Here is a 15,301-nt window from a genome sequence, read left to right as displayed (position 1 = left end):
TGCAATGAAACATATTGCGATGAAGGGAACTTTCGATGACATCTCTTTAATATCCTATATTATTCAAGGTATTTCAGATATAGTCCAGTAATTTTAGGTTTTATCTGCGGAAAAATTCCTACTGGGCTGAATTTTGGTATACAGCTTAATGACGGCTTTGTTATGAAGATGTAAAAAATCGACATTGATATCGTGTCCGCGTTAAGAGATATAGGGGTCAAAAGGTCACAAAAACTGGTTTTTCACGATTTTTAGCAAAACGGTAAGTCTTATCAAAAAATATTCACCACCGTTTCTTAGGTATAACGATTCAAAAAGTTGAAGTTTAGTTGTAATCGTCATAATCCTATTCCTGAAAAAAAACTCCTAACTGAAAAGTTCCTGAAATTTCATTATTTTTTTAGCTTGAATTCGTTCCTCAACTGTTAAGAATATGGGGAAACCAAAAAAAAATGGAAATTTTCGCCATTTTTCCGATTGGGGCCCTTCTCCCGAAACCATTTCCCTGGGAATTTTTGTTTAGAATATGTCTGAAAATATACAGGGTGTGCAATAGAGAATGGACAACCCTAAAACGGCTTATAGCTACACTTATGATTGTTCTAAAAACAGATAGAAAAAAGATCTATCGCAACCCGTTCATAAAATATTGGCTTTTTTTCGTTCAGTGTATTTTAAATTTTATCATTTTATGTTTTCGTTCACTGCAACCACGAATGAACGAATTTTATTTATTTCTTTTTTTTATAATTTTCTACAATAATTGTATGAGTACATAAACGCTTTAAAAACTGCACAGTTATTGCACATTTTCGTGAAAAAATTTTTGAAATCTGTTTTTTGATGCAAAATGTAAAAAAAGGATTTTATGAAAAATTTTAAATACCTGTAGTATAAAATAAATCTATAGAAACCTAGGTGGCCAACTTTCTTAAAAATATTCCCCTTAGACGAGAATATTTTTAAGAAAGTTGGGCACCTAGGTTTCCATAGATTTATTTTATACCACAAGTGTTTGAAATTTTTCATAAAATACTTTTTTTACATTTTGCATCGAAAAACTGGTTTAAAATTTTTTTTAAGGAAAATGTGCAATAGCTTCGAAAATTTTAAATTGTTTATGTACTCATCCAATTATTGTAGAAAATTATAAAAAAAAGAAATAAATAAAATTCATTCATTCGTGGTTGTAGTGAACGAAAACATAAGATGATTAAATTTAAAATACACTGAACGAAAAAAAGCCAATATTTTATGAATTGGTTGCGATAGAACTTTTTTCTATCTGTTTTTAGAACAGTCATAAGTGTAGCTATAAGCTGTTTTAGGGTTGTCCATTCTCTATTGCACACCCTGTATATTTTCAGACATATTCTAAACAAAAATTCCCAGGGAAATGGTTTCGGGAGAAGGGCCCCAATCGGAAAAATGGCGAAAATTTCCATTTTTTTTTTGGTTTCCCCATATTCTTAACAGTTGAGGAACGAAATCCAAGCTAAAATAAAATGCACGACTGGGTCGCACGAACTTGCTCTTGGAGTTAAAGTTGCTTAAATTTTTAAGACTTTTTATATAGAAATTTGGAAAAAAAAAATAAAATTCGTAAAAAAAAAAAAAAAAATAAAATCTGAAATTAAATTGCCCTCCAAAACATGTATGCAGTTTTGATTGATATATTAACGTGCATTTTTGGAAAAAAAATTTTCAAAATCGTTAGAGCCGTTTTTTAAAAAAACAATTTTTTATATATAATTTTTTGGAAAAAAAAGTTTTAAAACAAAATTGGTATGCCATTTTGTAGAAATCACTAATTAACATCTAAAAACAAAATTTCAAAAAAATTCAATGTCCCGTTTTCGAAAATTTGATTTTTCAAAAAAAAATTTTCAAAATTTTTTTAAAAATCCAAAAATTATTTTTTTGAAAATTTAATTTTTGGTTTATATTTAAATTATATAAATGCTTCTTCACAAAAAGTTTCGTTGAAATCGAATAAGAAGTTTCGGAGATATTCGAATTTGAAAAAAACGGTTCTATGGCAGGTACCGTTAATAATGATTAAAAAAAAAAATTTTCATTGAAATATAGACCTTAGTTTAAAACTAACATTTGAATTTTTTAAACAAAATCGTTGGAGCCATTTTCGAGATATTTCAATTTTACTTATATCGGTATATGACAAGTACCTTTATTTTTGGTCCAAAAAAATTAATTCCAAAAACCCCTCTGGAGAGTCGCTTAATAACGCTACATAACAAGTTTGACATTAATCGGTCCATCCGTTTATGCTGTAGCTCCTTATACAGACAGACAGACAGACAGACAGACTGACAGACAGACAGACAGACGGACTTCCGGGATCCACTTTTTTGGCATTGTCTACCATCGTAATGTCATGGAAAAATGCTATCTCAACTTTTTTTTTTTGTACGAATGCATAACTTGATATATAGTACCTATATCGCAAGTAAAAATAATGAAATTTCAGGAACTTTTCAGTTAGGAGTTTTTTTTTTTCAGGAATAGGATTATGACGATTACAACTAAACTTCAACTTTTTGAATCGTTATACCTAAGAAACGGTGGGTATTAGGAAAAAAAGTGTCATGACACTTTTTATATATAATAATCTGGTCTACAATTCTTGCATTGAATATTTTTTGATAAGACTTACCGTTTTGCTGAAAATCGTGAAAAACCAGTTTTTGTGACCTTTTGACCCCTATATCTCTTAACGCGGACACGATATCAATGTCGATTTTTCACATTTTCATTACAAAGCCGTCATTAAGCTGTATACCAAAATTCAGCCAAGTAGGAATTTTTCCGCAGATTGGGCTTAAAAATGACTAAAATGACTGGGCTAATAGCCCTTTGAATAAAACTGTGTTGTATGAAGCAACGAGCTTGGAGGAGCTTAAGAAAAAGTTTTTAGTTTATGAAACTATTAAAAGTCATCTACCGACGACAAGTGGTTATAGAAACCAAAATCAATCTCAAAATTTTAAAACGAATTTTTCAAATAACTCAAAAAATTTTGTGAGTCAAAAACGTTGCACGAATTGTGGTTCCTTATCACATAACCAAGATGTTTGTCCAAACAAAAGTAAAGGTGCTAGATGTTTTGCATGTAGCGAGTTTGGGCATATTTCTACAAATTGTCCAAAGAAAGAAGTCAGAAATTCGAACGCAAATGTTAAAAGAATTAACAGACTAGACTGTTGTGTAAAGGTTAAGATAGCTGGGGAAGTTTACGATGTTTTGGTGGATACGGAAGCGGATGTGTCGATAATTCAGAAAAGCGTTTGGAGGCGGAATGGTGCTGCTGCGATTGATGGGCTTGGAGAAAATTTGTTCGGATTTGGCGATGGTAAAGCGAAGCGTAGTCTTGGGTCATGTTTACTTGATGTTTTCATTGGATTATTATTCAATTCGATTCCATATCGTTCCAGATGAATGGATGTCAGATTGCATGATTTTAGGAAAGAATTTTTTAAGCGTTGCTAAGGTTAGCATTTAAAATGGTTATATTTCTGTATCTAAGATTCCAGAAGCTTTCATTTTAGAAGAAAATAACATTTCAAAGATCGAAGTTGATGAAGTGTTAGAAAAGAATGATTTAAATTCAATTCTTGATACAAAACTAAATCATATAACAGATTACGAAATTAAAAATCAGATAAGAGATTTGATAAATAACTATGAGCCATGTAAACCAGATAAGAGTTTGGTAGAAATGAGAATCGTGTTGGCCGATGATCGCCCAGTTTTTCAAAAGCCAAGAAGGTTAGCGCCAAAAGAAAAGGAAGATGTAAAGAAGCAGATAGATACTTGGCTTTCGGAAGGAATAATACGTCACAGTTATTCAGATTACGCTAGTCCAATAGTATTAGTGAAGAAAAAAGATGGATCTAATCGAATATGTATCGATTATCGAATGTTTAATGCAAAAATAATAAAAGATCGACATCCACTTCCTTTCATAGAGGAAATCTTAGAAGATTTAGCTGAAGGAAAATTTTTTGTTGTTCTAGATTTCAAAAATGGATTTTTTCACGTGCCAGTTGAAAAAGAGAGTCAAAAGTACACAGCATTTGTAACGCCAGACGGGCATTATGTATTTCTTAAGGCACCTTTTGGTCTTTGTAATTCGCCATCGGTTTTCCAAAGATTTATAAATGCAGTTTTTGAAAGGCTTTTAAGATCGAATTGGCTGAGAATTTTTGTTGATGATCTTTTTATCCAAGCTAAAAGTCCTGAAGAATGTCTGGAAAAGCTTATACTTGTTTTCGAAGTTGCTGCTGATAATGGACTTGTTATAAACTGGAAGAAATGTAAATTCATCACTGAAAAAATTGAGTTCCTAAGCCATATCGTAGAAAATGGATCATTGAAACCGTCGCAAGAAAAACTTAATGCGGTTCAAAATTTCCCGAAGCCAGACACGGTTAAGAAAATTCAGTCCTTTCTTGGACTCACAGGTTTTTTCAGGCGGTTCATCGCAGGATATGCAGTTATTGCGAAACCTTTATCGGACTTGCTACGTAAAGAAACGATATTTAATTTTGGTCCGAATCAAGTCGAAGCATTTGAAACTTTGAAAGTTGCTTTATGTACAGATCCAGTTTTGAAGCTTTACAATCCATGGTTGGAGACGGAATTGAATACTGATGCAAGTAAGGTTGGATATGGAGGTGTCTTATTTCAAAGACACGATGACAATGAAATGCATCCTGTTTTTTATATGAGTAATAAGTCAACAAAATCGGAAATGAATTATACAAGCTATGAACAGGAGGTTTTAGCAATCGTTAAGTGTTTGCAGAAGTTAAGGGTGTATCTTTTGGGAATACAGTTTAAACTTTATACGGACTGCAAGGCTTTTACAGCTACTATGAGGAAGAAGGAGCTATGTACTAGAGTTGCCAGGTGGGCAATATTTTTGCAAGATTTTAAGTGCGAAGTCATCCATAGAGCGGGTACATCGATGAGGCACGTGGACGCACTAAGTCGTTATCCTGTGATAATGAGGGTGGAAGATGGTGTTCTGTATCGAGTTAGAAAGGCGCAAGAGACAGATGAATTTTGTTCGCTGGTTTCAAGTATTTTGAAGCACGAAGAACACGAAGATTTTGTAATGCGCAATGGTGTTCTGTATAAGTTTGTTGAAGGTGATTACTCTTTGGTCCCAAAAAAGCTGCAACGAGAAGTACTGAAGGGCATACACGAGCAAGGTCACATGAATGCTAGGAAGGTTGAAGTGTTAGCAAGGAAGGATTATTATATTCCAAGTTTGTCTTCAAAAATCAAACAAATGATCGCGAACTGTATACCATGCATTCTTGGAGCGAGGAAAAGTGGAAAGCAGGAGTGTTTACTCAACCCAATCGAGAAGTTTGATGTTTTCATCTTGATCATCTTGGACCTTTGAATTCGACAGCTAAAAGCTACAAACATATGTTGGTTATCGTCGATGCTTTTTCTAAATTTACTTGGATCTTCGCGGTAAAATCAACAGGAGCTGAAGAAGTTTTGAAAAAGTTGTTGATCCAGAGCGAAACTTTTGGAGATCCAGTAAGGGTGGTAACGGACAGAGGGTCTGCTTTTACGTCCAATCTATTCAAGGAGTATTGTGAAGAAAGGAACATTACAGAAACGGACAGGTGGAAAGAATCAACCGCACTATTGTTGAAATACTAACAAAAATGTCAATTGATGCTCCTGATAAGTGGTTTAAACATGTACCAAGACTGCAAAGTATCATAAACTCGAACATAAATCGTAGCACAAATAAGACTCTGTTTGAATTAATGTTCGGTGTTCGTATGAAATGTGTTCAGAATTTCGAGCTGAGAAAGCTGATGGAAGAGTATCTTATCGAAGAATTCGAAGATGAGAGAAAGGAGATGCGAAGCCAGGCTAAAGAGCAAATTGCGAAGGTCCAAGAAGAAAACAGAAAGGGGTACAACCGCAAAAGAAAAGCAGCTAAGCAGTACAAGTTGGGTGATCTGGTTGCGATTAAGAAAACACAATTTGCACCTGGATCCAAGTTATATCCATTGTATCTTGGCCCGTACGAAGTCGTAAAAGTAAAAAGAAACGACGGATATGAAGTTCATAAAGTTGGAGATCACGAGGGACCGAATTCTACCTCGTCATCAGCCGACTTTATGAAACCATGGCGGAACGAAGATGGTAGTGAATGCGATGAGATTGAAAGCGATGAGAATGAAAGCGATGATGAAGATGGTGATGAAGATGATGATGTAGCCAATGTTAAGCGATGTTTTATACGTTTCTGAAGATGACTGGTCGTCTGAGGCAGCCGACAAGCAGGATGGCCGAATGTAGGATCGCTACATTTAGTACACACAAAAAACATCCTAAATTAAAGCCAAACATTTGGGCAATCACACTATTATTTGCCATTTCAAATAATTCCAAATAATTCCATCTTTATGTAAAGTAATTCGTCTAAGATTTAAAGTATAAAAAGTAAATGAAAATTATTCGGTAAAAGAATTGTGCAAAGTAAAGTAAAGAAAAGAAAAGTAAAGTAAAGTCAAATTAAAGTCAAGTCAAAGTCAAGTTAAAGTCAAAGCAAAGATCTATTTTTTTTAAATTTAATTATTTAATATTAAATCCCTTTAGTGAATAAACATTTAAACTTTTTTTTTATTAAAATTAACATTAAAACCCTAATTAGAATTTACAAATAATTTTATCAGTGAATTAAAACTATTCAAACTATAATCTGTCGTGTTTTTTTCATCTAATCCTTTCCCCCCCCCCCCCCTACATACATTTTACTTATAAATAAAAACAGCAAAAATTAAAAAATTAACTCAACAGTAAAAAAAAAAAAAAACAGCTCTTTCTTCGGTTATACGTCATTTCACAACTTTTTGTTCGCCCGGAGTCGTAACAGGTATTGCGAGTTTCGCCTTTCCCCATTAGCCGAAATAAAACTGAGCAAAGAGATGTCGATAACATCTCAAATTACCTGAAAAAGAGTTAAAAATACGGCAAGTTTCCCGAAGATAAACAAACAAAAAAGAAAAAATTGGCAGCCACCGGGGATTGAACCTTCAACACTTTGGTCACTTGACGAAAGCTTTACCAACGTCCTATATCACTGTTGGAAATAAGAGCTATAAAATGCAACAAAAGCTGAAGTCCGACAAAAATTAAAAAGATTCTTACGTTGTTTCAATTTTAATTTAAAGATGTTTCATGTTAATTTTTTTCAGTATTAAATCAACGTTGAACATATTAAATATTACATTTTACGTCATGTTTTTTTATCTCAGTGAACTTACAAGTGACAAGTGAAAAACAAAATACACTTCCAACCAATCTTCATCAGCTGAAATCTGCAGTGAAGGAACAAACAGAGAATATTATAAGTGTTCTAAACATAACTAAACAGATGACTTCAAGTTGTCATATGCGCTAGATCTTGTCTCAAATGTTTTACAGTTTTGTTATCAGTTTCAGTTTTCAGAGCTTGAGTTCTTAAATTGTGTTTATCACTTTTTTGGTTGATACTGTCGCTCATTAGCATTTTTTGACTATCTATAAAATAAGCAAACACACAAAAATATGGACAAGAATTTTAAAGCAATTTAAAATAAGATACAGTGGTCTAATTACAGAAGCAAAGTTAAAGCGTAGTTATAAGTTAAAAAAAAAACTCGTGTAAAAATTCGTGTGTTGGTTAAGGAAAGTATAGCCATCAAATATGTATTCTGTGAAGATATTAAAAATCTTTGACAACTAAAAATTTATCATTTCACAGGGTCAAAAACGTATCCTTGGTTAAATATTAAAAACTGTTCACACACGTCCTTAATAACTGAAATAAATGCAGCAAGGTACCTACCACGAAGGTACCTACTCAAAATCATACGATAAATTGTAGACTTGCTCTTGCCTCATTTATGGTGTCAAAAAAAGTAAAGGACCTTGTTATATCAAGATTCAACAAAATTAACACAAAATCTGGAGCCAATAAACACATGACAGGAAAGCAACACTGCAATTGGATTTAATTTTAAGTACTATAGACGACCATCACAAATAGATATAGACTTATCGTTTCTAATAAGTATTCCCTTTTCCTCTATCGACCGACGAAAATTAATAGAAAAATGTATTTATACCTTCATTATCCAATTGACTATTCAGTAGACCAAAACAAAATTACTGATTGGAAAATGCACATAGAAAATGTTCACAACTTTTAATTGAAAGGGGTATAAAAGTTCTTATCTTAAGAATTTTTCTTGAACATAATTCATACAATTAAACTCAAAATTAATTCAGATCAGATAATGTGCAATGTTTCATAACAAACCTACTTCTTATTTTGCGGAAATGTGTTTTACAAGAAAACGATGATTCTCTTGTTGGACTAGGAGAGCACTGACAGCTATGGATACGTGATATTATTTTGCAAATTATGTCCACTTTAAAACTTAATGTATTTATTTACTTTGCGCCAAGATTCTACTTCAAATCATAATCGACCAATTAAACAGTTTTTATTTAATAATCGACCTTGAACCCGCGGCTTGATATTACACGACTGTTTCTAGTTGAACGTTGTACTTAGGGCAAATAATTACTAATCAGTGGCACAGATACCAAGAAGGAGATCGGAAACTTTCGTACGTTTTATCCCCCAAAACCCCCCTTCAAACAAGAAACGGAGTTCAGAAAAGACACTCCGACCGCGAAAGACGGGGTTGCACTCACACACTTGCAACTTTTTGTATATGAACACAAAGTCGAAGGAGAAATCGTGGTGAAAATACCTATACATATAAAATCGGCTCCGCGGTGATTCTAATATCTATACTAATTTGAGACGCCTTCGGACCAGTTTCTGCCTCGAAGTCGGACTCAGCTCCGCCTGAGGCGGAGCGGATTCGCACCAAGGTCGGACCTGTTTGCTTGAAGGGCCATTTGTTTATTTTGTATTAGCTGCGTTCCTTTGGGAATATTTTTCTACTGCTTAGTACTTAAAACTACTTTGAGCTACTTTTGCTATATTGAAAAAGTAGTTCAAAGCAGCTTTAAGTACTAAGCAGTAGATAAATATTCTCAAAGGAACGCAGCTATTGTTGTAAATTCTTTTGTATCAGCCCTTCAAGCAAACAAGTTCGACCTCGGTCCTAAGCCGCTCCGCCTCAGGCGGAGGTGAGTCCGACTTCGGCTCAGAAACGGGTCCGAAGGCGGCTCAAATTAGTATGGAAATTATAATCACCGCGGAGCCGATTTTATTGTATTGTTTTTTTCACCACGATTTCTCCTTCGACTTTGTGTTCATACACAAAGAGTTGCAAGTGTGTGAGTGCAACCCCGTTTTTCTCGGTCGGAGTGTCTTTTCCGAACTCCGTTTTCTTGCTTGAAGGGCAGTTGTACAAACGTGGTTCAGCCTCGGATCAGGAATTTAATTCGCCGATTTCGGCGGACTAGCAGTGGATCAATTTTGGCTCAAGGATGGATTTAGCTATTTCAACCTATATGAACCTAGAATCAGTTCTAAAAATCAATTTTACCACCGAATTCAGAAGATAAAAGTTGCTGAACCACGGATTAGTTCATCCTCGGATCAACGTTTGAACTCGTTTCAACTCATTTGCTGTGTTGTACAATCGAGGTTCAGGTCTTAACCCAGTGCTGAACCACGATCAGAAGTTACCCACCGATATTGGTGGGTTAGCAGTGGTTCAGCCATGGATCAGTTGATTTTAAGGGGAAAAAAATGTTGCTTTCTCACTTTAATCTGAGTTTTTTTGATGGGGTGGTTTTTTTTTTTTTGTTTTGGATTTGTTTGTTTTCATTAAAATAATGCTTTATTTTGTGTATTTTCTTCCAAATCACAATTAATACATGGACGATAATGTTCACGAACTGTGTGCTTTATAAAATAACAACAACTGACAGTTACATTACAGGCCGCCTCCACAGGAGATAATTTTTGTCATGTTGACGTGTCTTAACAAGGAATGTCTTCCCTTAAAGCAAACAAGTCCGACCTCGGTCCAAATCCGCTCCGCCTCAGGCGGAGGTGAGTCCGACTTCGGCTCAGAAACGGGTCCGAAGGCGGCTCAACTAGTATAGAAATTATAATCACCGCGAAGTCGATTGCATATGTATTGGTGTGGCGAAAATCTCCTTTCTGAGAAAACGGGGCCGAAGTCGGAATGAATGACGTCCGGCGTTGGAATGAAAAAAAAAAATGGCGCTTGACATTTGGAAGCATTTGCAAACAAAGCAGAACACGAATTATTTTCTTTTTCTTAAATTTTTTTATTGTGTTTTTTTTTTTTTTAACACAAAATTTTATTTTATTGTATTCGTTGATACAGCTGCTGGAGAATTTGCATCATTGAATAATATTGTAGCTGTTGTGCGTTGTGGGAAGTTTAGGTTAGGGTGAAAATTCTCAGCTAGCGTGGCATTATTGAACCATGGTATAAAAAGACAAGGTATGATCATTAGAGCCGCCATCTTACAAAATGGGGTACTAAGGTTTTGACGTTTGGCATTTGGCAAAGTCAAAAGCAACAACAAATTCCAAGACAAATTTGTTTACAACAGCAATTTCAATGGGCTGGGCTGTCAAAACCTTAAGTAGCCATAAGTTTTGACAGTTCTCGATACTGAGTTTTTTCTAATGATCATACCTTCTCTTTTTATACCATGTTATTGAACTCCTTGAAAAACAACAAAATGATAAATTATTAATTATAAAATCGCAGAAGCACGTTAAGCAATTCATACCTTTTTTTGAAATAAAATTTTCCATATTAATAAAACAATGTATTTAGTTTTAGAACGAGGCACGACCCGACCACCGACGAGATACTGCAACAAACGACAAATAATAACAAAATGACGCATTACCTTGTCTTGTTGTCTTTGTCTTTCCTACGTTCGTTTTCCTTTTCTCACTTTTTCACCACGATTCTCCTTCGACTTTGTATTCATACACAAAAAAATGCAAGTGTGTGAGTGCAACCCCGTTTTTCTCGGTCGGAGGTCAGAGTGTCTTTTCTGAACTCCGTTTTCTTGCTTGAAGAGTTGTGAAGGTTCTTGTTATGTTAGACAACCGCCCTTCAAGCAAGAAAACGGAGTTCAGAAAAGACACTCCGACCTCCGACCGCGAAAGACGGGGTTGCACTCACACACTTGCAACTTTTTGTATATGAACACAAAGTCGAAGGAGAAATCGTGGTGAAAAAAACAATACAATAAAATCGGCTCCGCGGTGATTATAATTTCCATACTAATTTGAGCCGCCTTCGGACCAGTTTCTGCCTCGAAGTCGGGCTCAGCTCCGCCTGAGGCGGAGCGGATTCGGACCGAGGTCGAACCTCTGATTTTGTCTGAACACGATTGTCTAACATCCAATTTGACAGATGTGTTTTTTTTCTTTTGGAAGTGCAGTTTTTTCATTATTTTTTGTCCTCTCATGAAGAAGGTTGTCTCCGTAGTAGCGGACGACAAAATAATATTTGTTTGTTTTGCGAATTTTTGCATGTTTTATGTTGAATTAGATTTCATGAAATGGTATAGGTTTGAATTTATTTATTTATTTTGAATTTACATATATTAGGTATTAGGTGTGTTTTTTTGTTTATCTATATAGATTTTGTGCAAAAAAACGACATCGAGATTTTTGAAATGAAAACAATTTACGTGTTAATTACAACAAAAACTTTATCTGTACAGATTTTTGAAAAATCCAGATAATTATCCAGATTTTACTTTCTCTCGATAGAAAACAGTACTGCCAAGGTACATTACACTTATTAAATGTCAGATTCCAATAAACGACAGCTGCAGTTGACAGATATATGACAAAAAAAAATTTAATATTTAAAATTGAATTCAATTAGGAATAACAAACAACACAAATCAATGTAAGTATAAGCATATTTTTTGGAAAAAGATGAAAATTGTACGATAAACTTTGGTTTTTTTTTTAATTTAATAATTTTAGGATTCACGTGTTTGCAAGAGTGCGATATCTTCCCCAAAATTAAAGAAAAAAACCTGAAAAGGAGATGGAAAGTAAATCAATTTATTCTTACAATGAACTAGCGTATTAATCTTTTTTTCTAGGAATTATTTCACAAAAGAAGAATTCTGTGTACTATGCGCTTGGGTCTTAATCGTGTCGGTACCTTCAACCCTCACAGCCAAAATGTAATGTCAAATGCTCTTGGAATGCGCGCTCGTTTGCGAAAACGTCTATTCTTAGACGATCAACATGAATAAATGATAACAAAGCTCTTGTTGTTAATAAATTGCATCGTTAGAATGCCCACCACAAAAACAGTCTCTTACATTTTTAAAATGATACACGTCATGTATGCGTGCGCTGCGAAGAAAAGCAAATACAAACATACCTCCCGACACATATTCCCCCAGGAAACACTTTTCATCCCAAACAGCAGACAGCAACAAGCAAGACAATCCTAACATTGCATTATGCAGCTCATTCAACACCCAAAAATCCTTCAGCTCCCGTTGATGAAAAACCATTTCATAAGAGATCGCTTCACTGCGTTCAAACTTGGACGACATGTGCATGATAAGTGAAGTGTGGAAACAAATGGCATGTTGAAAGTGGTAATTGTTTCAGAGCATCATTTAGCTCCCCAATTGGTTGCAGGTAATATTTTTATTGATTCTCCTTTTTTGGTTCGATATATTCCTTATGTACTCTGCCTGCATTGATGTCGTTTTGTTTCTGTAGGACATGTCTTCTACAAATGGGTCTAAAGCCCCCATCGAGCTCCCGAGAAAATCTGCATGAATCTTCTTCGCAATTGCTTTCCCCTCCTAAACAGTTATGCAGAGGGAGGAATTAAGGCAAAACACATGGATTCCCAACCCAACTTAACCAACCCTACAACTGGACATCCGGGTCTGAACAACTCGAGTACGGCAGACTTTTTAAACTAAGTTTATCCATGTATTATATTTGTTTATATTTTATAACTTTGTCATTATTATTTAACGTTAGACCCCCTTTGTGCCATCAAAATTTTAAATGTATCTTAGAAATAAGTTATTTTATTATTAAATTGCAAATTGCAAAATTAAAACGTAATCCGTTTTGCTTTTTCTCATTAAGATTTATCTGACAAGTTTCCAATCCGATATGAAAATTAAATGAACAAATTTGTGCGCGCCTCACTGCATAATCTCGGAACTGCACTTTTACATCAGACTTACAAAATGTTTCCATAAAAAATTCAACACATAACTTTGTATTAGTTTTTAGAAATAAAAAACATACTCAAAGAAAGAATTACTCAGCTTTTGACAAAATTTACCTATATATTTATTTAACATTTTTGTTTCATGTTTTTTTTTTTTTCATAAGTAGGTACCTACTCAGTAAATACTCTTTTACTAATTTTCATTATCATACATACACAAAACAAAAAAAAAAACAATCACCGATGCCGAGGGCACTTCGGTATTCCATAAATCAAGGCGACCACTGCCGTCGACAGAAGCGAACAAGGCGGGATGAATTGGAGACCATAACATAATTTGAATTTTCTTCAAATGAATATAATGGTTTAGTGTCCTACAAGTAAATACAAAAAATGTAATACATATTGGTCGTTATAGTAGATATTAAATTTCACCTTAAGACTCCATAACTTTATTGTCCAATCAATGGACGATGTAAGAAACAAATCACCAAAATCTGTTGTAGATTGATTTGGATGAGTTGATATTCCCGTCACTGGACCCAAATGTTTCTCATAGACTTCAGACACACCCGAACGTATTCCATGTCGATAAGCTTGAGTAGAAACAACAATTTATTTATAAGCAAATGAAAAATCACAACAAACTTTTACCATAATAAACATTGCCATCTTCACTACCCATAACCAGATTGTTAATCTCATTCGATGGAAAGGACATGCAACTGATAGCAATTGGGTTCGATTGCCGTGGCTGCAATTCCAGTGTATCTCCATGAGCAAAGCTTGCCATCGGATGAGATCGATAACACATTGTCTGCATTCTGTGTGCCAACCATTTGCAAACAATACACTGGATGCGTATGTGCAGTTGCACTTAGAGGTGCTCTGCTGGTTTAGCAAAGCATGTTGACATAACGGCACTTTGACAATGGAATACATCTTCGGGTGTTTGTTTTTTATATTTTGTGTTCCAGACCATTACAACACCATCTGGTTCATTGTGACTCTCCTTAAAAAATTTAGTGGGTTTTAGATAGAATCGTAGAAAAAAATACAAATGCAAACCTCATGATTGTGATATGAAACAACAACCAGTTCAGGAAAATGTGTTGGCCAATCCATTGAAGTGACGCATCGATTCTTAGACCATCGGTCTTCGTGGAAATCTCGATTCAATGACAACCTAGCATGTGTCCTCTCATCGTTTGACTCCTATCACCACCTCCAATGTATTCGGTGTAGATGTCGACATTCTCAGATAGAGCCCTTTCGAAGACACGTCCAGCGGGTAAAACAAACCTTTGAAAGTCCGCCGACAAGATGATCATCTGTTTTTGTTCTTCCGATAGTTCCTTAACTGAAAGCACAAATGTTAAATTAATGTAAAGAGAGGAGAGAAAAAATTCACTTACTTTATTTTTCTCTTCAGGTTCTTTTTTGTGTTCAAGTGGTGTTATGGCTGATGCAACTTCCTTCATAGTGGGCAAACCATGTGGTAGAATTCCTGGTGGTAGTTTGGAATGGAACCCATTGTCGATGTGTGGCAGCGATCTCTGTTCGTCATCTCCTTGGGCATCATAAGTAAGCATAGGTAAAACAGGAACAATTCTACGATTTTTTTTGGTTGTTTTTTTTTTTTCTCTCATTTTGTTTAGAGCTTTGTTTTATTAAATTTTAATTTTTTAAATAAAAAAGCAAAAGCAAACTTTTTGACAGACAGTTGTCAAAGTAAATGTTCAGTGCTGCCAAATTTTAACACGGATTCCAAAAATCTCGATGTCGTTTTTTTGCACAAAATCTATATAGATAAACAAAAAAACACACCTATTATAATTAATTTTTATAAAAATAGGTTGTTTATTTTTTAGAAGGCAAATAAAAAACAAACCAAGCAATAGGTACATGTATAAATTGAAAAAAATTAAAAAAAAAGAATCATACAAAATTGGCCATATAAAGTAAATTTTGTCCGCAAAAAATCATACATCATCCTCTGGCGAACGAAGCATATGAAATGAATTGTCCGAACCATAAACAAAAAATACCAAGACTGGAAA

At 34.5% G+C, this 15,301-nt stretch overlaps 2 protein-coding genes and 1 long non-coding RNA gene across 6 annotated transcripts in view; 1 reads left to right on the top strand and 2 right to left on the bottom strand.

The window, feature by feature from the left end:
- The window catches only part of LOC129905219 (fatty acid CoA ligase Acsl3), a 383,246-nt gene extending 374,616 nt beyond the window's left edge, over positions 1–8,630 (bottom strand). For 2 of the 4 annotated variants that reach the window (XM_055980646.1, XM_055980647.1), the window contains exon 1: positions 8,361–8,630. The gene's annotated coding sequence lies outside the window, so the exon portion shown is untranslated. Of the gene's footprint in view, positions 1–8,162; positions 8,320–8,360 lie in introns of those variants that run through there. The other 2 variants (XM_055980645.1, XM_055980649.1) reach the window with 2 other exon arrangements.
- A 3,135-nt stretch (positions 8,631–11,765) lies between these two features.
- On the top strand, positions 11,766–13,129 carry LOC129905239 (uncharacterized). Its single transcript, XR_008770578.1, has 4 exons — positions 11,766–11,933; positions 12,014–12,084; positions 12,136–12,688; positions 12,773–13,129. It is a non-coding gene; the product is annotated as an uncharacterized LOC129905239 (long non-coding RNA).
- A 268-nt stretch (positions 13,130–13,397) lies between these two features.
- On the bottom strand, positions 13,398–14,895 carry LOC129905237 (cytoplasmic dynein 1 intermediate chain-like). The gene is made up of 5 exons (XM_055980682.1): positions 14,657–14,895; positions 14,310–14,601; positions 13,896–14,253; positions 13,677–13,837; positions 13,398–13,615 (listed from the first exon to the last, which is right to left on the bottom strand). The coding sequence occupies exons 3-5, from the start codon at positions 14,062–14,064 to the stop codon at positions 13,514–13,516; spliced, it is 432 nt and encodes a 143-aa protein (XP_055836657.1). The 5' UTR covers positions 14,065–14,253; positions 14,310–14,601; positions 14,657–14,895; the 3' UTR covers positions 13,398–13,513.
- Positions 14,896–15,301: the final 406 nt, after the last annotated feature.

This window comes from Episyrphus balteatus, chromosome 1 (assembly GCF_945859705.1).
Source record: "Episyrphus balteatus chromosome 1, idEpiBalt1.1, whole genome shotgun sequence".
Lineage (NCBI taxonomy): Eukaryota > Metazoa > Arthropoda > Insecta > Diptera > Syrphidae > Episyrphus > Episyrphus balteatus.
The sequence above is the reverse complement of the archived record's forward strand: the minus strand, read 5'-3'. Positions and strand labels throughout refer to the sequence as shown.

Bases quoted from the DNA above. Each gene is read 5' to 3' on its own strand.
- LOC129905237 (XM_055980682.1), bottom strand. From the start codon at position 14,064: ATGCAGACAATGTGTTATCGATCTCATCCGATGGCAAGCTTTGCTCAT. The intron at 13,838-13,895 runs GTAAAAGTTTGT...TTTCTACTCAAG, and splicing joins AGATGGCAATGTTTATTATG to CTTATCGACATGGAATACGT. The intron at 13,616-13,676 runs GTGAAATTTAAT...ATTTACTTGTAG, and splicing joins TAAAGTTATGGAGTCTTAAG to GACACTAAACCATTATATTC.